The sequence below is a fragment of the Pantherophis guttatus genome, chromosome 2, assembly GCF_059756535.1.
Source record: "Pantherophis guttatus breed Tessera chromosome 2, ASM5975653v1, whole genome shotgun sequence".
Taxonomy (NCBI): Eukaryota; Metazoa; Chordata; class Lepidosauria; order Squamata; family Colubridae; genus Pantherophis; species Pantherophis guttatus.
In genome coordinates this window covers 121,961,379-121,984,207 of record NC_142064.1, presented here as the reverse complement: position 1 = coordinate 121,984,207, position 22,829 = coordinate 121,961,379, and the positions used below count along the sequence as shown (strand labels likewise).

General features: G+C 43.2%; 1 protein-coding gene and 1 long non-coding RNA gene across 4 annotated transcripts in view; one reads left to right on the top strand and one right to left on the bottom strand.

Annotated features, from left to right (window-relative positions):
• Positions 1-22,829, top strand: part of SYN1 (synapsin I) — a 99,533-nt gene that overhangs the window by 12,823 nt on the left and 63,881 nt on the right. For both annotated transcript variants that reach the window (XM_034433973.3, XM_034433972.3), the window contains exon 2: positions 18,326-18,383. In XM_034433973.3, coding sequence (XP_034289864.2) covers positions 18,326-18,383 — 58 coding nt within the window. The remainder of the gene's footprint in view (positions 1-18,325; positions 18,384-22,829) is intronic.
• Positions 6,490-9,764, bottom strand: LOC117675399 (uncharacterized). 2 transcript variants are annotated; one of them, XR_004594200.2, is made up of 3 exons: positions 8,763-9,764; positions 8,412-8,556; positions 6,490-6,728 (listed from the first exon to the last, which is right to left on the bottom strand). It is a non-coding gene; the product is annotated as an uncharacterized LOC117675399 (long non-coding RNA). The 2 variants fall into 2 exon arrangements; XR_015731921.1 differs by having other exon boundaries at positions 9,019-9,764.

Genomic DNA, 22,829 nt, shown 5'->3' with positions numbered 1-22,829 from the left:
AAATAGCTGCCTTTGTATGTGATGTAGCCTAATGTCTGATGCAGCTGTGCATTAAATGGCACATTCAATAAAGTGGACTCTACCATAGAGAGATTAAAAGCAAGGGGAGGATCACTGTGGAGCAATGGAACATATGCTTCTCTCCCCGATACACGTATATCTGCAGCCACAATTACTGGAATCAAATCAGTTGCAATTTCATAAATGGGGATGAATTAATGTGAAAGGCCTATTGCAAATGGGTTAGATCTAGACAGGAGATCAAATGTTAAACGAAGTGGTTCAAAACTCCCTCTACAGTCTTCTCCATGTAGTATGACTAGAAACGGTGCCCCATATTTAAGAGACTTATGAAAGTGGAGTAATTAAAAAGATGTTGAGGTTCGAGGAGCTTCTGTTAAAACCAGGCGCTAAAGTGAACGCTCTATTTAAAAAGGATTGAGACATTTATGCTCATTTTTCTTGAGCCCAACCTCTCCAAATGTAGAGACTTTGGTTCTCCTAAATCCCCTGAGAGCTGGAGCCCCTTTTCTAGTTAGGAATGATTGCAATAGAAGTCTACCAGACTGGGGAGAAGTTCACCAAGGGCCTACAATATTTGTGAAAATAAAATACCAGGGAAGGACAAATATTAACGCTACTGGAGCTGGACTGCAAAAGTCTGGAGGATCACTAGATGCCAGTAACAGTGTCAACTTCCATTTACCTTTTTGCAGTTATGTAGTAGGAGCCTACATTTTTGTACCTGATAGCATAGTTCTATACTCAGGTTTATTTAACTGTGGTTCATTCAACAATATGTAGCGTACAACCAAGAATGGTTTACTAAACACTATGTGAGTTTATACTACGATCTGTTCCTACAGTACTTTATTAACAGATTACAAATTAACAGAGTTGGAAGGGACCTTGTAGGTCATCTAGTCCAACCCTCCGCCCAAGCAAGAGACCCTACACCATTTCTGACTGGTGGCAGTCCAGTCTCTTCTTGAAAGCTTCCAGTGATGAAGCTCCTACAACTTCTAAAGGCAAGCTGTTCCATGGGTTGATTGCTCTCACTGTCAGAAAATTTATCCTTATTTCTAGGTTGAATCTCTCCTTGATCAGTTTCCATCCATTAATCCTTGTCTATCCTTCAGGTGCCTTGGAGAATAGCTTGGCCCCTTCCTGTCTATGGCAGCCCCTCAAATATTGGAACACAGTTATCATGTCTCCCCTGGTCCTTTTCTTCACTAGACTAGCCTTGCCCAGTTCCTGCAAATGTTCTCCGTATGTTTTAGCCTCCAGCCCCTAATCATCTTGGTTGCTCTTCTCTGCACTCTTTCTAGAGTCTCAACATCTTTTTTTTTTTATATTGTGGTGACCAAACCTGGATGCAGTATTCTAGGTGTGGTCTTACTAAGGCTTTATAGAATGGTATTAGTACCTCGCTTGATCTTGATTGTATTAATGCAATTTAGGATTGCATTGGCTTTTTTGGCTGCCATCACACACGCTTAGCTCATATTTAATTGGTTGTCAAATTGTAGCTTATTTATGATGAGCAGACAGAGCCATGAGTTTACTGCTTCAAGCTGCTGGGGAAGATGGTTTGCCATCTTGGAATATAACATCATATGAACAGCTATTTCCAAATAAAGCAAATGGCATGTTAAGGTCTAGCTCAATCTGTACCCTCCTGACTTAACTTTCTACTTGCTGGTCATTACTTATTTAAAGGAATCTTAAAATATGATCCATCGTCCCTTGTAACGTTAACTGATACGTTCCATTTTATGCTATCTTCAGATTTTTACCACCTCTGCAAGGTTACAGGGAAAGACTCCGTTTTTGCAAGTCAGATTTAACAGATTAACAGAGTTGGAAGGGATCTTGCAGGTCATCTAGTCCAACCCCTGTCCAAACAGGAGGCCCTACATCTGCCTCTATCTAGGATCGAACTCACAACCTCCTGGTTGTGAGGCAAGAGCTCCACCTCTAGGCCACCAGGTTAAAATATGTACACCTATGAGCATTTTGCATATTCGGAGTCTGGAAATGTTTAAGACAATAAGGTTACATTGTAGGGCTGATTTCTGAGATGTTCAGGAAATATTGGGATCTCTACTTTATGAAAGAAGAATACTTTGAAATGAGATGATTGTTTTTAGCAGTATTCTCCTGAATGGAGATCCCAGCTGGAGCAACCCTTAAGAATTATATTAGGAAGGGATACTTGATGTGATCCTTGCACTCCTGCTCCCTTTGCAGATGTGGCAGAAGAAATTCAATACATACAGGCAGTCCTCGACTTACGACCACAATCGAGCCCCAAATTTCAGTTGCTAAGCAAGACAGTTATTTAAGCGAGTCTTGCTCCATTTTATGACCTTTCTTGCTATAGTTGTTAAGTGACTCTCTGCAGTTGTTTAAGTTAGCAACATGGTTGTTAACCGAATCTGGCTTCCCCACTGTCTTTGCTTCATCAGAAGGTCGCAAAAGGAGAACACCTGACCGCAGGACACTGCAAACCTCATAAACATTAACCAGTTGCCAAGCATCCAAATTTTAATCCTGTGACCACGGGGATGCTGCAACAGTCGTAACTGTGAAAAGTGGTCATGAGTCGCTTTTTTCACTATAACTTCGAGCGGTCACTAAATGAATGGTTGTAAATCGAGGACTGCCTGTAATTGCCCCAAGGGAGATGCTGTTTCTCTGGTAAGATCAGTCACCTGTTGCACTGTTGCTGGTTTTCAGGCTTCCAAAGTCACCTTGCATTTCTCCCTCACAACCGGAGAAAGGCCAAAGAACAGTAGGTTAACATTGGATGTAACATCTGGGGAAAGCTTTAATGTTGAGAAAGTTGGAAGGAAAGAGAGCGACCAGGATGAAGGTGATGGACTCAGTTCCAGAGGCACCATTGAGTGCACCCTTGGAACACCTGAAAGACCAGGTCTGGGATAGATCACCATGAAGAAAATTTATCTACAGATAGTCCTCGACTTACAACCACAACTGAGCCCCACATTTTTGTTGCTAAGTGAAACATTTGTGAAGTGGTTTTTTGCCCCATTTTACGACCTTTCTTGCCACAGTTGTTACGTGAGTCGTTGCAGTTGTTAAATTAGTAACATGGTTGTTAAGTGAATCTGGTTTTCCCAGATGACTTTGCTGATCAGAAGGTCGCAAAAAAGAGATCACATGACCCCGGGGACACTGCAACTGTCATAAATGTGAATCAGTTCCCGAGCGTCTGAATTTTGATCACGTGAGCATGTGGGAATGCTACAATGGTCCTAAGTGTGAAAAACGGTCATAAGTCACTTTTTCTAGTGCCGTTGTACCTAAGTGAAGTAAGTCCGGGACTTCCTGTATATGGTTGCTATGAGTCGACAAAAACTCGATGGCACGTAATCAGTCTCAGGTGTACTTTGTAAGATGAGGGTACTGAATGACAAGGCTTGTGGCACTAAAGGGATGCCCTTGGCTTCTGATTGGGGTGCCAGAAGCGCCCCTCAAGAGGAAACTCAGTCCGAGTAGTGAATGAGATCAAGAGAAGTCTACACTCAAGTTAATTACTTCCCCACTTAATTAAAAGTAAATTAACTGAACACAAGAAATCACTAACATGATTACTGATTACTCCCTGGTGTATTTAATGATTATACTGTATTAGTTATTAGATTGAAAATAAATATTTTCCTGGCAACATTTGGAGAGGCTGTGGGGACCATACTGAACCTTAGGGCAGGGGCATATGCAGCCCTGAAACTGCCGGTTGTGTACCTGTGATCCTAAACTTAGTCTCACATTTCCTTAATACCAAATGAGATGATGCACCTTAAGAGCACCTGGAAAGCAACCACATCTTCTGATTCGTAACCTATTCCTTCCTTCCCGTTCTAAACACGGAGTACTCTTCACATGCTCAGAGGCGCTTCGGTCAAGGTTGAATTAGAATGTTTAAAAAGGCGCCAGGTTTAGCCTTGGATGAGATTAATCCCGGAGAGGGGTAGTCTGGGGTGGATTCTGTGGGAAATGCAGAGAGGTCCAATGCAGAGAAACGGTGCTGTGAGGGTGCTTGATGCAGCATAAGTCAAGGCGGTGTGTGGCAATTCAGGATATATTGATTGTTATTTTCTTCTTGGAGATGAAGTATGACGGTTTCACAGAGTGTCGGGAGGTTATAAAAATACTGTCACGAATGTTCGCACAGCTTTTTCGGAGGGGGGGGGGACCTGAAAAGCATATGTATGTATGTATGTATGTATGTATGTATGTATGTATGTATGTATTTCTCTTTAGCCAGGTTCTTCATTTATCTATCTATCTATCTATCTATCTATCTATCTATCTATCTATCTATCTATCTATCTATCTATCTATCATCTATCTATCCTCAGGTTGTTGCTTTGTAATCTTTGCATTTCAAAGAGATTTAGTGAGAGATTTGAACGATTTAGTGGCAGTGTTACGGAGCGCTAAAGGCAACCCGCTTGAGAGGACCTAATCATGTATAGAAAAGGACCTGACATATGTTTACCTCAGTTCTGTATTTGCCAGACATGAAGTCTTCTCTGCGGCGAGAAGGCAGGCAAGACGGGCGCAGACTTGATGCACTGCGGAGTCTGTTGCTTGCTTGCTTGTCGGGCAGACAAATAACGTGGAGCCACGGAGTCCTTTTGCAAAGCCTGCATGTTTGGCAGAACCAGTAAAGCTGCTTCTAGATGCTGCCTACTTCAGGCTGTAGGAGGCTCGCACGTTTGAATTCAGCCGGAATTAAAACAAAAGCAAGCCTCTGCATGTAGAAAGCCCTTGACCCACTTCACAACATACCGGTACTTACAGTATCTGGGACCTACTGACTAGTGTACAATGGGCAAGGTTCACCTATTATGCTAATACATAAACCGTGGTTTGCAAAGCAGCCATGTTGACTGCTTCAGGCTTGCAGGTTACATTGAACAATGATCGAGTCACTCAATCCCTTGATGTGTGTTATGTGACGCCAGGATCAACACCAAACTTTCCCCCCCTCAATTACTTTGGTTACTTTGGCTATTTGCAGGGAAGTTCCTGAATGGGAAATCAACTTGGCAACTTGTTACAATGCAACCCAGAAAAGTTTTACAACAAATTCTGCACAATGTAAAAAAAAAAGTCCTTGAACGACAGGGCGTTGCTGTTTTTGTTAGATCAAGGTCCATGTGCGGCTATGAAGGACATAGAAAAGAATAACAGAGTTGGAAGGCACCTTGGAGGTCTTCTAGTCTAACCCCCTGCTTAGGCAGGAAACCCTATACCAGGGGTCAGCAACCCGTGGCTCTGGAGCCGTATGTGGCTCTTTCATCCCTCTGCTGCGGCTCCATTGCTGGTTGGCTCCACAATTGATAGGGCTTTCAGTTAGGACAGGCAGAGGAAAAAGGACGCCGTGCTAGGTGGAGACTCTATGGTGAGGGAACCGGAGTTCCAGTCAGCAGATGAAAAAGGATGCCGCGCTAGGAAGAGACTATGATGAGGGAACCGGACTTCCGGTCAGCTCCAGAATTGAATGGGGGCTTCCAGTTAGGACCTTTGTGGCTCTGAGTGTTTAAGGTTGCTGACCCCTGCCCTATTCGGTTGTTGGTATAGGTATGAAACTCTATACCATGTTGAGGGCCACCCTGTAAACCTGAATGGAAGCCTGGATTTTTATAATTTTTACAGTACTTTAAGCATGTAGGTAGGAGAGGTTAAGACTAGAGCTGCAGATTTTTTGAAAATCTGGAAGAAGTTGGACCATGCAGGGGCAGGAATCTCTTTAAAACAGCCATCTCTTTTTTTTTTTCCAGGCTTACAGTTAGCCTGGGGAAAAATGGCTACTGCTTTTATGCAACTCATGAATAAGCCATGTCTTTCACCCAGAAGCTTGGAATAGATGTGGCCAGTGTATAATACAAAATAGGGAGAAGCGGAGGAATTTTTTCTTCATCTTCAGGACTTCCAAAATTCTCTTTGCATTGGCACTGGCATTATTTCTTCCAAGTTCCCGATTGCGTAGTCCAGAAATAGTTGCCATATCCTCCAAAATATATTTTCTTTCAATAGTCCTTTTTTGAATTTTATATCACACGTTAACTTATCATTAAGAGCAATTTTCCAAACTTCTCTGAACCATTCATTTATTTTGTACTTCTCCCTATTTTGTATTATACACTGGGTGTGGTTTTGTGTTTTGTGTTCAATTAAAAACTTAATAATAATAATAAAAAGAAATAGATGTGGCTGCTTGAAGGAGGTGCTCATGTGCATTCAAGAACACTTATCCCAAAACATTTTAGAGGAATGTGCAGTTCTAGTGGAGAGGCCCTTAACTTGTGGTGACAACATACAATTTTCTTAACAACAGAAATAGTTCCTAGCTAAAAAAAAAAAAAAACATTTTCGTAATATTGTTTATTCTATCCCATTCGTTTATAAATTGTTCGTTTTACAATAAGTTATTTCTTTATATTCACAGACAGCTCCCTTCAATTTAGAAATGTTATAATAACTTCCACTCCTGTTCAAGTTTCAATATAATTTAATACAACAATTACAATGACCATTATTTATGCTGTAGTGTGTAGTATGATCCCTATTATCTGTAGCTTGTTTAACAATGTCTGATTAAAACAACCCAAATTCTTGAGTTAAGATACTTGAGGTCAGTTCTCTGGCTCTTAAAATTTCTCCCCTATTCAGGAATTATTCATCCGCATTGTGTTCTGAATAAAGAAAAAGAGATTCAGTTAATTACAGAATAGGTAACAATCAAAACCTATGACCTGCCCTTTCTAGTATGTGGGACTCAGAGAACCATAAAAGGGAGGCCACATCAAAGCCACATGCAGCCTCTCCCCTGCTCTTTATTCCTCCCCTCCTGAGCTTAGCGCAACCTGTATGTATACTATAAGTGTTTGAACTGCAGGGAGAATATTTTGTTTAGAGCTAAATCTTCTTGAAGCACTTCGGGCTTTTGCCATCTCCCCAAATCCCATGTCATGTACAGAATTGGAGTCCAAAGGAAAATGTCATGAACATTCCGTGGTTTGCTGCTGATTCTCCCCTCATTGCTCATACACATACACAAGGAGAAAGAGTCGCAGTGTCTCTTGATTGCTGTGGTGTTGACAGATATTTCAGTCCAGAGTTCTGCATTCTGGAATGTCTCCTTTCTTCCTTCCTCCCCTCTTCTCTCCTCCCCCTCCACTTTTCTTTGCAGGATGGTGAAGGAATAGATGTGGAAGCATATAATGGGCTACCAGGAATATGCATCTGTGTGAGCCTCAAAAAACTTCATTCCACCCTGGCAGCACTGCTAAAGATGAGGTGCTGAAACAGATCTTAGGGAGAAGTGTAAATTGTGCCTCCTGGAATCAAACCAGCTGACAGCTGCCCTTCTTAATTCTAGATTTCTCTCTTTTTGCTGAGGATCTCATGAAGGCTAGATCCCACCCCCCACCCGCCACTTCCAGGGCAAAACTTAAAGCAGGGAACCCAAGCTTAGAGTGTTGATGGTGGAACAGATGTCACTGCACCACAAAAAGGCCGACAGAAGCACGGCAAATGCGAAAGAAGTGATGCTTCCCCATCAAAGGATAAGAGCTTCCCGCTACTAAGCCGAATGTTCGGTTACAGAGGATCATTGCAAGAAAAGCTGATGACATCCTCGTTCGCTATGGGATGAATGACTGGCCAGGGTGTGGAATCAGCAGAGCACCGAGATGTACTCTTCATTGTGTGGGTGGCAGGCACAGTAGCGCACGTCGAAGCGATCGAAAACGCAGATCTGTAGCAGTGCAGAAACAGTCCAGTTCCCTGTTACACCATGGGTTTTAGTTTGGTAGCAATAAAGGACTGCAGAGATAGTGAGCTGCAATGCGGAAACCACTGGCTTTTTTTTTTTTTTTAACCTAGCTCAAGTCTTAATTTTTTTTTTTTTTTGAAGTACCATGGAAGTTGAGGGATAATGTTATAAAACTGCACGTCCTAATCACGGTGGCTGCTTTTCAGTCTCTTTCCCCAGGCTGCTTATGAATGGTTTCCAGTTTTGCTACACAATTGCAGCAAGAAAGCAAATTGTGCAGCAAAGCAATCTCGCATGGAGCATGTTTCTCATTGAAAAGCATGCTTGTTAATGGTCAGGGCGGTGCTCTGCAGCATAAATTAGGTCTCACTGACAGATTCCTGCCATTAATTTTTCTCTTGGCTCAGTTATAATTTCTTTCTTCTGGCCTGTTGCCAGAATATGATACCCTGCACTTATTTAATTTACATCCTGCCTTTCCTTCAAGAGTTCAATCGAGGGAGCATACATAGTATTCCCTCCTCCTGTTTGCCCCTACCACCGTCTTAGGAAGTAGATAAAAGGAAAAATAAGGAAAAGATCAAGCATCTTCTTCCTCTACCTTTTATTGTGCTTAAAAGATACACAATCCATTTTGGTCAGGGCACTGCTTTGCCCATATCTCTGGAAAACTGGCTTTTTATTTTTTTGACTCTTCAGCATGGTGGGCAAGGCTTAGGATCCATCAAGTGATCAGTCACAAAAGCCTGCATTTAAAAAAAAAAAAGACTCAGAAAGAAGAGCTGCACCATAATACATTGCAGAGATTGAAATGTGCCATAATTGGCAAGAAGGATAAAAAGAGGCTCTCAACTCTGAATGCCAGGCAGGAGGAATGCTAAGGGTTAAATGGTGCACCAGGACTGAACAAGTAAACTACTGCATATAGCTGTGGATCCACTTGAGACTTTACCTTTCAGTGGAAAACAGGTTGGCTTCACAATAGCTCAGAACTGTGCAATGTATTTTGCAGAACACAGAAGTGAAGACTACCCAAAAGTGTTGCAGCAAATTCTGCAGAAATTGGAAAGATTTCAGTGTCTTGTATAAAGGTCACAAGTGAATGACATGATATGCAGTAGGTGGCAAATGTAGCCACAGGATTGTCTTTGCAGGTTAAAATCCAGAAATGTAGTTGGACTTGCACAAAGACAGGGAAGTTCCCTTACTGAAGTGCATGCGAAAGGATTGTGCAGAGAATGGGAATAGGTGCCTCCTTGATTTAACTCCTGTTCTTGCAGCTAAAAAGGACAATGCAAATTGACATCTCTGTTGGACAAATGGTGGTAGCGGTTTCTGGAGCAGCATTTTAGAGACAGGCTGCAAATTCTAGAAGGATCGCTGTACAGTAGATTGTAAAGCTGGTAGCTGGCCAGGATATTATCTAGGGGAAAACAAGAGAAACGCAGTTGCTGTTGCAGAGATAACCGCGAAGAGGGAATATCGATATATTTAGCTATGACAGCTGCTCTGACTTGCAGCTTTCTCCAGTTCAGCGCCTTCCGGCAGTTTGGGAATCTAACTCCCTTTGGCCCATCTGACTGGGGATTATGGGAGTTGTGATCCTGCAAGGCCGCATGCGGATCTTGACACTAAGGTGTGTCAGTGAAGCAAAATAGGGACCGAGTCCACTTGGGAAAGGTGGCCGTTGCGCGCGCGGGTGGGCCAGACCTGGGCTTAGCAATGCAGCAAATGAACGTAAAGGGAAAGGGCGCAGAGCTTTGCGCCAAAGCGGGATCTGCACGCCGGGGCCCGCAGAAGGAAAAGCAAGAGCGTTGACGTGGGAATCCCCATCGGTTGCTCTCGGGCTTTAGCTTGGTAGATTTTTTTTCAGGCTAGCTGGAGAGGGCTGCGGGCTTGCTCCGCGCGTGGGGAAGAATCCACACACAGCACAAGCATCTTGCGACCAGCAGATCCCCTCCTCCAAATTTGTCGCATGGCTAAAGCAGTTATTTTCCCTCTCTCTCTCTCTCTCTCTCTCACCGCCCCCCCCGTCCCCATTCGACTAATCCTAGTGAGTCAGAAAGCTGTGGGGGCGTCTTCGCGATGCTCCCAATCCGTTACGGAAATGGGGGAGGAGGGAGAGAGAGAGAAAGGAGGGGGGAGGAAAAAAAAAAAGCTATTCAGGATTGGGAGGGGTTGTGAAAGGGGAGTGGGGGAGAAATGCTCCCTCCTAAAGGGCGACACAGCTCCGCAATGAGCGGTTTGGTGGTACTACCGGTACTGTACACTAATCCCTGCCCTAAATGGTAAAAGACGGCCGTGTTTACATGGCTGGAATTTCATTCTTTGCAAGAACAGGGCGCAGCATTTTTCGCTATATTTTCAGGAAGTCTACATTTGGCATAGGGAGGGGGGAAAAAAAATCCCGATAGCGCGGAGACAGGATGCCCAGCAGCTGATCGCCCGTGAGTGGGCTGCGAAGCTAAATGGGGTGAGGTTGTTAGTATGAGAGACCACCGCCGCATACGTCGTGAAACACTCCAGGAGCGCAAATGGAAACACCTTGCCAGGAAAACATAAGAGGCTGGGGTCGATGGAAAAGGACGCTTTTTAAAATCTGGAGTGACCCCTTTCTTTTAAAATAATAATAGGATTCAAGCCTCCCGGCAAGATTCCCGTTAAATTCTACCCGGTCCCTCGAGTTGAGTTACGGAACTACAACTCCCAACATGCCTCAAAACGCTACGTCCTGGGCTGGTGCTGCTGGGAGTTGTAGTTCAGCAAGAGCAGTCGTGTTTCTTTTGTGGGAAGAATGGTGCAGAGTCCTCTGGCGGGAAAATGGCAGGCTAGCTGCAGGCCCTCTGTTTTATTTGTGTTTTGGTAAATTACAGGGCTCACTTTTGGCAGTGAAAACCGTCTTTTGTTTGTCTGTAGAACCAAAGGTGCTTTTTCAAGAGGCAACTGGATTTTTTGTTTTTTTCTTTGAAGACAGTTTGGTTCTTATCCAGGAAGCTTCTTCAGCTCTGAGCAGAAGAAGCTGAGCTCAGCTGAAGAAGCTTCTTGGATGAGAAGCAAAACGTCTTCAAAGAAAAACCAGAAAGTCCAGTTGCCTCTTGAAAAAGCATCTTTGGGACAACCATGACTTGGATCAGTGGTGAAATCCAATTTTTTTTATTACTGGTTCTGTGGGTGTGGCTTGGTGGGCGTGGTGTGGCTTGGTGGGCATGGCAGGGGAAGGATACTGCAAAATCTCCATTCCCATCCCACTCCAGGGGAAGGATACAGCAAAATCCCCATTCCCTCCCCGCTCCTGAGGGAAGGATATTGCAAAATCTCCATTCCCACCCCACTCTGGGACCAGCCAGAGGTGGTATTTGCCGGTTCTCCAAACTGCTCAAAATTTCCGCTACCGGTTCTCCAGAACCTATCAGAACCTGCTGGATTTCACCCCTGACTTAGATGACTGAGAATCTCCATAGACTGTAGTATCAAAATTTAGAAGAACTGACAGAAAAAGGAGGAGGTGATTTGTAGTGGAGAATTGGGAGGTTTGTCAATTCTGGATTCCCTCCTTAACATGTCAGAAATTAAAGAATCTACTAGTGGAGAATCAGGTCTGGAGATGGTCCACTATTTGTTAATATTATAATTACATCTGTCTGAAATATATGTGCAGATTTCAAAGGTATTTGTTGGGAATGTGGACAGCCACTTCAGTCTCCAGGCTAGAAGCCAGGAGACTGTAAGTTCTAGTCCCACCCCAGGCATGAAAGCTAGCTGGGTGACCTTGCTCCCTCAGCTCAATTCACCAGCAGGGTGGGGAACTATGGGCCTTTTATGACTTGTGGACTTCAACTCTCAGAATTCCTGAGCCAGCATGGGAATCCTGGGAGTTGAAATCCACAAGTCATAAAGTTCCCCACCTCTGCCTTATAGGGTTGTTTTTGTAAGGAAAATAAGACCTAGGAGTAACGTATGTATTCACTGTCATAAATTATTTATAAAAACACTAAAGGTGGAATATAAAACAAAATAAATAAAGTGGTGTTTATATGGCAAAATGGCAATTTCTGGACGATGGTCCATATATAATAGACTTTCCCCTCATTTTCAGCCAGCTCTGACATCCTGGCATAGTTCTGCAGTTTCCTGCTGAAAACCATTAGGGTCCTACCATTTTTAGCTGGGAAATAATGAAATACTCATTTATGCTATAGATTGGACTGAATGAACCTATTTTATATACCAGAAAAGAGCCAGACATATCCTTCCTTGGGAAAATTTAGGCAATCCTAGGCTGTGCTGTACAGTATGGTCTGAACCTGTGACTTGCTGCTTGCCCTGGTCTAGGGCCGCAGGGGTCTCCAACCTTGGCAACTTTAAGCCTGGTGGACTTCAACTCCCAGAATTCCCCAGCCAGCAAATTCCCCAGCAAATCTGGCTGGGGATTTCTGGGAGTTGAAGTCCGCCAGGCTTAAAGTTGCCAAGGTTGGAGACCCCTGGTCTAGGGTGTTTCTTACAGCTACCAGCCTTGCGTTCGGTGATTTGAATCTTCAGCATATTTGGTCTGTTTTTGATTGCAGCAGTCTCTGCTGACATTTAGTAAATGGAGGAACAGCTTGTGAAGTTGCGCTATTGCACTATGCAGTGTTTTTCAACTTTGGCATTGCTGCCAGTATTGCTGGCTGGGGAATTCTGCAAATTGAGGTCCATATAGCTTAAAGATGCCAAGATTGAGAAACACTGGTACGATGTCTAGACTTGATAGAGCAGGAAGCAAAGTCCTAACCTGCCTGTTTGACTTACTCCTCAGTAAGTCAATTCCGTTTTGTGACACTAGAGGGCACCATCTTACAAAGACTGGCATAACTGTTAGACTGGAGTTTTTAATCATTTATATCTTACATATAATAGGGGGAAAAAAAGCCATTCCCTTCCAAAAGGACATTTATATATTTATAGCCACTTGGCTATTATATTTATCTTTTATGCTAAATATAAACTTAATAGCATGTTTTATGATGAGATCTCTCTGCTGTCCAATGTTGGCACAGAAAGACCACCAAAGGAGACCCTGGACACTCCACACCTCAGTACTGCCTAAAACAGCACAAAGATTGCCCATATGAGGAACAAAGTCCTTTTTTCCCATCGGTTGTGGCTGTGAAAGAGATACAGATGTTCTTGATGCTCACTGTCTGGGCAGAGAAGAAGGGCATGCTCTTAACAGGCAGAAGAGTTTCCAGGCAAGGGCCTTCTCATTCTTGAGCAGGCTGCCAAGAAGGGAGCATTGGTTCATTTCATTGGCCTGGTGGCTGGGCAGAAACACAGATTTGGGACCAGGACAATTAAGAATACCCTAGGACAGTGATGGCTAACCTTTTTGCCGTTGCGTGCCAAAAGCGGGGGGAGCATGGGGAGGGGGGGGGTCGCATGCGTGCAGCCACATCCATAATTCAATGTGCCCTCCCCCCATATGCGCCTGTGACCCCCCTGTGCTCCCCCCGCTTTTGGCATGCAATGGCATGGTGGGCCAGGTAGGCCTGTTTTTTGCCCTCCCCAGGCTCCACAGGTTTTCTAGGAGCCTGGATAGGGTGAAAACGGCCTCCCCCCCCCTCCCTGGAAGCCCTCCAGAGGCCAGAAACGGCCTGTTTCCTGACTTCCGGTAGATCCGGAAGGCGCGAAAATCAGCTGGGGACCTGAGCTAGGGCAACGCTTGCGTGCCCACAGATATGGAGGTGGCACGCATGCCATACGTTCGCCATCACGGCCCTAGGAAGCAGCATGAAAAGTCACAGTTAGATGCCAGTCAAGGCAGATCCAGGGAAATGTAGTGTCCCAAATGGCTCACTTCCCACTGTTGGCTGTTACAGCCAAGGTTTCCTTTTTACTGCAGAGTAGCAGCTATTCTTTGTGTGTGACTGGTTATGTTCAGTTGGCCCATGTACCCCCTGGAGTTCACAATGGTTTTGATTCCATTATTTATTTTTTCTTTGCAGGAGCGACATCTTAAGAATCTCTTTTCCCTTGCAGTATGAAATGCCTCCGTCAGAAGCTCTTACCCTTCATTCTGCTGCAGTTGGCAGGGTATGCCTGCATCTCATCTAAGTTCCAGGATTGTTGTTGTTAGTTGCGAAGTCATGTCCGACCCATCGCGACCCCAAGGACAACGTTCCTCCAGGCCTTCCTGTCCTCTACCATCCTCTGGAGTCCATTTAAGCTCACGCCTACTGCTTCAGTGACTCCATCCAGCCACCTCATTCTCTGTCATCCCATTCTTCTTTTGCCCTCAATTTTTCCCAGCATTAGGCTCTTCTCCAGCAAGTCCTTCCTTCTCATTAGGTGGCCAAAGTATTTGAGTTGTACTATGCAATGTTTTTCAACCTTGACATTGCTGCCAGTATTGCTGGCTGGGGAATTCTGGAAATTGAGGTCCATATATCTTAAAGATGCCAAGATTGAGAAACATTGGTACGATGTTTAGACTTGATAAAGCAGTGAGCAAAGTCCTAACCTGCTTGTTTGACTTACTCCTCAGTAAGTCAATTCGAGGATATTGCTAGTTATACATGCACCACTGATTGTAAAACGCTGGTTCAGAGGACATTGGGCAAAAAAAAAAATTAGAAGACGTTTTCTTATAGTGGTCTTTCTGTTTTGCCAGTTTGTAAAATATAAGAGAAGGAGTGTTTGTCTTGCTGGAAACAAGTTCAGGGACTTTTTTTTTTCTCAAGTGAAGAGAACCAGCCACTGACCTTCACTTCTCCCCCCCCCCTCTAAATTCCTTATGGAATTTGGTTACTCCTAAGATTAAGGTAGGAAAAAAGCTTCTTTCACAAGGAGTAATGATTTTCATGAATGCTGGCACCTAGTTTGACCTGGCATCAGGACAAACAGCAGGGAATGGAATGCCCCTTGGTGTTTTTCCTTGCTTGTGAAACTTGCTGTTTTCAACGGGGCTGTTTTCAAGCCAGAACACTGGATTAAATGACAAGGCTGTCCTTAGGGAAGCGAAAGTTTTCCCCATGTTTTAAGATGATTTTAATGCTACCCTAAGAAGGGGCAGTAAACAGGATGGGGGAATCTAAAGACAATAATTAGGGAGTTACAATTTTTCAATTTAATTAGAAAATCCCTTTCCAAATGATAAAACCAGATGTTTAAATGTAAAACAAGTTTGCTTGAGAAAACAGGAAAGCAGGAAAAATAAGGGAAGGTAACAGTCCTGAAAGAGACTGGCTTTAAGTTACCTTCTCCACCCAGCTGACGGTTGTGCTCAGAAAAATAGAAGAGCTAGGAAGGGGGTTCCTAGTAATATAGAAGCATAAATCACCTCTTCTACTTTTCTCTGAAGATGTACTGAACCTCAACGTCTTGGGCAAAACAGGTAGTAACTAGTTTAGCTAGAGTGACTATATTGTTTTTTAGGGCTGGGCATACTTTGAAAATGACTTGGAAGAAGAGCTTCTGACCATCAGTGCCATTTTGATGCCTCTCCTCTATCCATTATGGTAGCCTGCCCTTTTCAGGCTAGTGTTCTTTTAAGAGTCACATGGATATCTTGAAGCAATGGTGCCTGCCTGCCTGCCTCCCTCCCTCCCTCTCTCTCTTCCTCCCTCCCTCCCACACTGGAAGCCTTAAAAAAGTCAGGCTATTCTGGTGAGCAGTGGAGAGGTGCTGTACCTGTGTGTGATCCAAGTTCCAAAAGAATTCATATGGGAGGATCATCATATATTGCACCCATTTATATGTGAAAGCTCCAAAAGACTACAATCCCCTTGCATTTTATGCCACGTAATAAGACTTGTTCAGTCCGTGAAAGCTTGGCCAGTCTCAAGTTTGTGTGTTTCTCATACCTCCTGGTACTTTTCTACATGGGACCTATCGGTTGATTTAGAAACCATCTTTTCTTGTGAGAAATGGCAAACTTTGTTTTCTTCAAAGTCTTAATTCTGGTGCATTTCACATGCCGAATAAACTGAAATCTTTATCGGAGCAACCTTTCTGCCTCTTTCGCCTGGATCTCATGTGTTACATCATTCCTACATGTTGATTCATAACAAATCACGGCATAAAACTACATGCCATTAATTTGTGTCATTGTATAATTATTGGCATTATTTAGCAGTGATAATACAGTGGCATTAATGCATTTTCCATTAATTAACTAATTAATGAATAATGAAGTATTAAGAATTCTCCAGCTGGCAGTATGAGAATATCTGAGGAACATCAGTTTGACTGATGGCACTCTGTCCTAAATATCTTTTAGAGGGGAACTGTTTGAAAGGATTTGGCAGCGATTTTTTAAATTAGTATCCTTGCAGCTTCTGACGGTGAGTTTCAGATGTTAGTGAGAGTTCTTCGTAGAGAGAATTATCTGAGGGAGGAAGATCAGGTTGGCCTCCTGCTTAGATGTTAATTAGCTTTTTTTTCTTCCATCTGTTTATTTCTGTTTTAGAGCAGTAAGCTTAGATTTATAGAAAATTAAATGAAAGCCAGCCACTTAGGGGACACTGTTGTTTTGCCCAGTCAAGCAAAATGTTCAGTCTCTCTGATCATGAATTTAGTTAGGAATGTTGTAGCTAAACTTAACCTATTTAGTGATTTTACCGTTGAACCATAAAAGTACTGGCCAGTCCTAAAAACTTACGTTAGAAATGTCTGTTGGAAGAGTTTTGAAGTATTTAGGCCTCTCAGCATGGGGCTAACCTACCAGATGCGGTGGGGGAGGGCAGTTGTCACAAGGAGAAGAAAGGTCCCTTGTGAACATACATTTTCTTCCTGGAATTGCTTTCTGGATTGGAGGGAGGTCTTGCTTGTCTAATTTGGTTTTTGCAGTTAAACTGGATGTAATTCGGAGTGTGTAGAGACCACACACACAAAGGTTGAGGATGTATGTGGGTAACTTTATTGTCTTACATAGTGACATTATATAGTTTGTTACTTTCAAGTTACAGTGTACTTGGCAGCATCTCATTGGCTACAGAATCTTCCAGGTAACTAGAGTCTTTGGTTAACCATTACTGCTTTGCTTAAGCACTTATAATATTTGGCTATAATTAAAATCTAACACACATCCCACTTCCTCTCCTCCTGTTCCTCTTGTTTACAGAATTAGGGTCTTATCTTCTAATGTAATTTCCTGGCGCTTACGTGCAGGTAACCTTCCTTATCTGAGGTTTGCCATCCAAGATAGGAAAATCCCTGCACATATGCAGATTGTGGATTCCTACAGGAGTGGAGGGGATGATAATATTTATTATTAGTTACAAAACTCACTGCATGGCTTGGTGAGCTGTTCCACGAAAGTGAGGTACAGTACTTGCCTTTTGTTTTTTGTTTTGTTCGTTTTTTATTAAATTTATATATCGCCCTACTCAGGACTCAGGGTGGTGAACAGGCACAAAATAAAATACATAGATACAAAAGTTAGAAACATAATTAAAACCAAATTAAATAATTTAGTCCGAGACAATTAAAAATCCCAATAATTTAAAACAGATTAAAATTTCGATTTAAAACAATTATAATTATAATGCAGCCTTTGATAGCTGCATTAAGTAAAACTTAATTAATAAATAGTGCATTAATCACAATTCATTGCAACAATTGTCCCATGGAGTTTCCATTGAATAGTGGGCTCGTGTGAAGTCCGGTGAGGTTTGTTTGGGAAGAAACCCTTAATTCAGTTGTCCAGATAATATTAATGCAAATGTTGGCAGCCTTGACATAGTTTCTGAAGCTTGGTGAAAGTCTCTATTTTAGTCCTTGGCAGGAGTGAATTATTTTTTTTCTTTGCAACTTGATGGACAGGAAGGAAAGGATGGAAAAAAAGAATATCATAAAAGGGGACATAGAAGGTCAGCAAGAAGCTTCTGAGAAATTTCTGTTCTGATTTGTGTGTGTGTAATTCTCCAATCCTGTGTTATGCATAGCTTTTGTCTCTCCAGATAGAAGTGCTGTCTGGAGAAAAAACAATGACTTCTCCCTTAGAAACAAACAAGTTATCATGGCACATTTACTACATCCAACCATATTTATATTCTAAAAGATTTTCCATTTTTTAAAAAAGGTTTGGAAAAACTCAGATGAGGCCACATCACTTATGAGTCCTTGGATGAGAACCAAATTGATGGATTGGCAGACATTTTGAATATAAGCGGGGTTATTTACTTGTATTTAGAGATGATGCTGGCTAATGGTGGAACATTCCTGAGCAAAAGATATCAGAAGAAAATCTGGTGAAATGTAGTTCAAAGCTGCCCTCTTCTTAGGTGTTTTGGGTTCCTCCAGATTTACCAAGGAAATAGAAAATGGTGGTTTAAAAGAGGTTAAAATGTGGCATCAGTTCAAACTGATACTTCTTTGTTTATCAGGCTCAGCTTAGATTTATCCCCTTTGTGGTATAGATCTTGCCTTCATGTGCTATTAGGAGTAAGTATGTATATTGACTCCGTCTGGACTCATACCTTGAAGAACAATCTGACTTGGGGATAAATTAAACATTATGATGTCTTTTCCTTTTTCCAGGGCAAAATATTTCAAGGGGAAGAAACTTCATGGAGAATTGGACATCAAGATTGAACAGGTAAGTCTAGAAACAAGCATTAGGGACTGACTTCTGGAATCCTTATAAGAGTTTCAACCGTATAGCTTTCCAGGAATTGTTGGGCTGCAATTTCCAATTTCCAACTAGGGCTGGCGGTAACTGGAGTTAAGTAACACCAGTACCATACTGTTCTAAGAATATGCAGTTCTGTACTTGCTTGTGCATTAGCCCCTTTTATGGGATGCGTAATTTGTCTGACCTGAGCTTCAAAAGTAGCTTAAAGCCAACTTGCAGTTGTCCTCATATTATATTGACCTTGAAACAGTAATGGAAGATGCAAAGAAATGCCATTCAATCAAATGCCAAATGACCTACCTACCTTTAGCCATTGCTGACCTCAGAGGAACAAAAATATTTTTACTCCTGTTCTGCACATAAGGAGAAACAAATAAATAACTAGTGTCTGTGCCCACAGTCTTAGTTTACGTTATGTGCATCTGTCTGGTATTATGCAAACAAATTAGAATAGTATTATGACAGGGTGCTGCAAAGCCTCCAAGCTACCTTTCACTTTAAAAGACCAGTGAAATAATAGCATGCAAGTGAAGCCCTAGAACTGTCAAAAGGGAGAGAATGGAGTCGCTTTCAATGTGAGAAGAAACTCCCTCTGCCTGCAAGTAGGTTGCAAATATTAGTTTTACTCTGGCTTCAGATATATTAAACAAGATTCCTTACCCACAGAGGTAATGCTGTGGGACTACATAGACGCATGGTTCTGTTGCAGAAGTTTTTTGTGGAGGGGAACAAACATTGCTTGATGCTGAAATTCACATTGCCTTGTGAGGAATTTAGGGAGTGTTTTAGATGCATCTTTGGTTAAGGGTAAGTCTACATGGAATGTTTGCTTAGGTTTCAATGTTGTCTCATTTGAATGGCAGTTTATTGAACTTAAAATGTGGTCTACAGACCTTTCAGTTTGAATTGAGAATACAGCATAAAATACATTCTGCTGGGGAAGGTTAGACATGATGAGCAAGATATATTTCAAGGAAACTACCTCACCATTAGTTTATATTTTTCTGCTGAGAAACCATTGGATAAAGACCAAGGAGGAGAGGTGTTAAATGCCACCTGCATGTAGTTTCTATATGTCTGCCCTTAAAATGAAATGGAGAATGAATTCAAAGTAAGTAATCCTGACGGGAATCACATCCTGTTTTTCTACTCTAGGGTAGTTCCAAAATTAGTTTTTTCCAACCCTTACAGTAATGTCCTATTGTACATGATTTATGGGGTTGGTGAACTTCTGTCTACCTCTAGAGATTATTTTCAGTCTAGACTTTTGGATGATCTTCATGTGATCATGACTCAAAATTGGATTGTAGTAGTTAAAATGTTGGAATAGAACTAGGGAGGCCTAGGTTCATCTTTAACCATGGGTCAGTCATTGTCTCTCAGCCCAATCTATTGCACAGATTGATATTTTAAGGAGAAACAAGAAGAAAGGATGCAGTGTATATTAAGTTGAGATCTCGGCTTTGGAATGAAGTATATATCTAACAAATAAGTAGTTTAGTCTTACATGTGCAGCCAGACCATTTTTGACCATTTAATAAAATTCATGATTAAGGCAAACCATACAAACAGTTCAAGTGACAATTAAAATTTTATCAGGAAGCACTTGGTAAATCTCTGAATTTAGAAAAGATTTCTGGAAGTTGACATGAATTCATTTAGTTGAGGTCATTCTTTGGTTTTATGGACACTCTGGGAGCTGACAATGGTTATTGAGAAACACCTTAAAATTCTTCATCTTTTATAGATAGCTGAGGAAATCCATATCATGAAAACAGGGAAATAGTAAACTTAAGGGGTTAAACATTTATTTATTTATTTATTTATTTATTTATTTATTTATTTATTTATTTATTTATTTAATCTAATTTTTATACCGCCCTTCTCCCGAAGGACTCAGGGCAGTGCACAGCCAAAGATAAAACAAACACATATATAAAATTTAAAAGCAATTTAGAAACATATTAAATAATTTGGCCCCGACATCATTAAAAAACAAAAGCAACCCATTAAAATTAATGTTTAGGCCAGCCCGGCTTGTAGGAACAATAACGTCTTGAGGGCACGGCAAAAGGTGTGTAGGTCAGGGATCATCCGTATCTCCGGGGGCAATTCATTCCAGAGTGTGGGTGCCCCCATAGAGAAGGCTCTCCCCCTGGGGGTCGCCAGTCGACATTGTTTGACCGACGGTACCCTGAGGAGCCCCTCTCTGTGGGAGCGTACTGGCCAGTGGGAGGCTATTGGTAGCAGAAGGCGATCTCGTAAATACCCAGGTCCTAAGCCATGGAGCGCTCTAAAGATGGTAACCAACACCTTGAATTGCACCCGGAAGACCACCGGGAGCCAGTGCAGCTCGTGCAGGAGAGGTGTTACATGGGAGCACCGTGTCGCTCCCATAATCACCCGCGCGGCCGCATTCTGGACCAGTTGGAGCCTCTGGGTGCTCTTCAAGGGGAGCCCCATGTAGAGAGCATTACAGTAGTCCAGATGGGAAGTGACGAGAGCATGAGTGACCGTGCGCAAGGAGTCCCGATCCAGAAAGGGACGCAACTGGTAAATCAGGTGAACCTGATAAAAAGCCCCCCTGGCCACAGCCGTCACATGATCTTCTAGAGACAGCCGCGCATCCAGGAGGACACCCAAGTTGGGAGCCCTCTCTGAGGGGGCCAAGATCTCACCCCCAATAGTCAGCGATGGAACCAGCTGGCTATAACGGGACACCAGAAACCACAGCCATTCGGTCTTGGAGGGGTTGAGTCTGAGCCTGTTTCTCCCTATCCAAATCCGCACAGCTTCCAGGCACCGGGACATCACATCAAGGGCATCATTGGGGTGGTCCGGGGTAGAGATGTACAGCTGAGTATCATCAGCGTACTGATGGAACTTCACCCCAAAGCCACGGATGATCTCACGCAGCGGCTTCACATGTTGAACAGGAGGGGCAAGAGGACCGACTCTTGCAGCACCCCACAAACAAGGCGCCTCGAGATCAACCTCTGTCCCCCTGCCAATACAGACTGCGTACGGTCAGAGAGGAAGAAGGAGTACCACTGCAACACGGTGCCCCCCACTCCTAATCCCTCCAACCGGTGCAGCATGATACCATGGTCAACGGTATCAAAAGCCGCTGAGAGGTCTAATAGGACCAGGACAGAGGAACAACCCCTGTCCTGAGCCCTCCAGAGATCATCAACCAATGCGACCAATGCCGTTTCTGTGCTGTACCCAGGCCTGAAGCCTGACTGGTACGGATCTAGATAGACAGCTTCATCCAGGTACTGGGGAAGTTGTCGCGCCACCACGCTCTCAACAACCTTCGCCACAAAGCGAAGGTTGGAGACTGGACGATAGTTCGCTAATACAGCTGGGTCCAGGGAAGGCTTCTTGAGGAGTGGCCTCACCACTGCCTCTTTAAAGGCGGAGGGGAAGAAACCCTCACTCAGAGAAGCGTTAATAATCTCCTGGAGCCAGCCTTGTGTGATCGCCCGGGAGGCCAGCACCAACCAGGAGGGACATGGATCCAATAAACGTGGCAGCGCTAAGCCTACCCAGAATCCTGTCCACATCCTCAGGAGTCACAGGGTCAAGCTCCTCCCAGATAACACTCTCAAGACCCACCTCCATCACCCCATCTGAACCTACCAGTTGGAGTCCAAGCCTTCCCGAATCTGAGCAATTTTGCCATGCGGATATTGCACAAAATCCTCAGCCCTATTCTGCAAGGGGTCTTCCCGCGCTCCCAAATGAAGTAGGGAGCGAGTCACCCTAAACAGGGCGGCTGGGCGGTTATCTGCAGATGCAACAAGAACAGAAAAATAATTAGATTTTGCCGCTCTTATTGCCACTAGGTAGATCTTAATATGAGACCTCACCAGTGTTCAATCAGATTCGGAACGGCTGGCCCTCCAACTGTTCTCCAGGCGTCTTTTCTGGCGCTTCATCTCCCTCAGCTCCTCAGAGAACCAGGGAGCCAATTGGGATCGGCACCGGGTCAGAGGCCGCAAAGGCACGACGCGGTCCAAAGCTCCAGCGGCCGCCCTATCCCAGGCAGCAAATTGAATGATGACTACCTTCTTATGAATGTGATTACAATTGTTAGCAGTCAGGTCACTATCTTTGTCATGCTGTCTTTTAAACCTTGAAAAAAATAGTTTTCAGTTATAGCACTGGTTCCAACTTAATTTAATTATCTCACATGGTTTTTCTTTGTTTTTTTCCTTTTATTATCATTAATTTCATTCTTTTTTTTAATTCCATGTCATGTTGTTACAAGAACTCATTTCATATCCCCATTAATGTGTACACCAAAGTGGGCACACATATCTACTTGTGATTACTCACTTTCAAATTGCTAGGTTGGCAGGAGCTGGAATGAATGATGGGAACTCATCCCATCACACAGCAGCACTC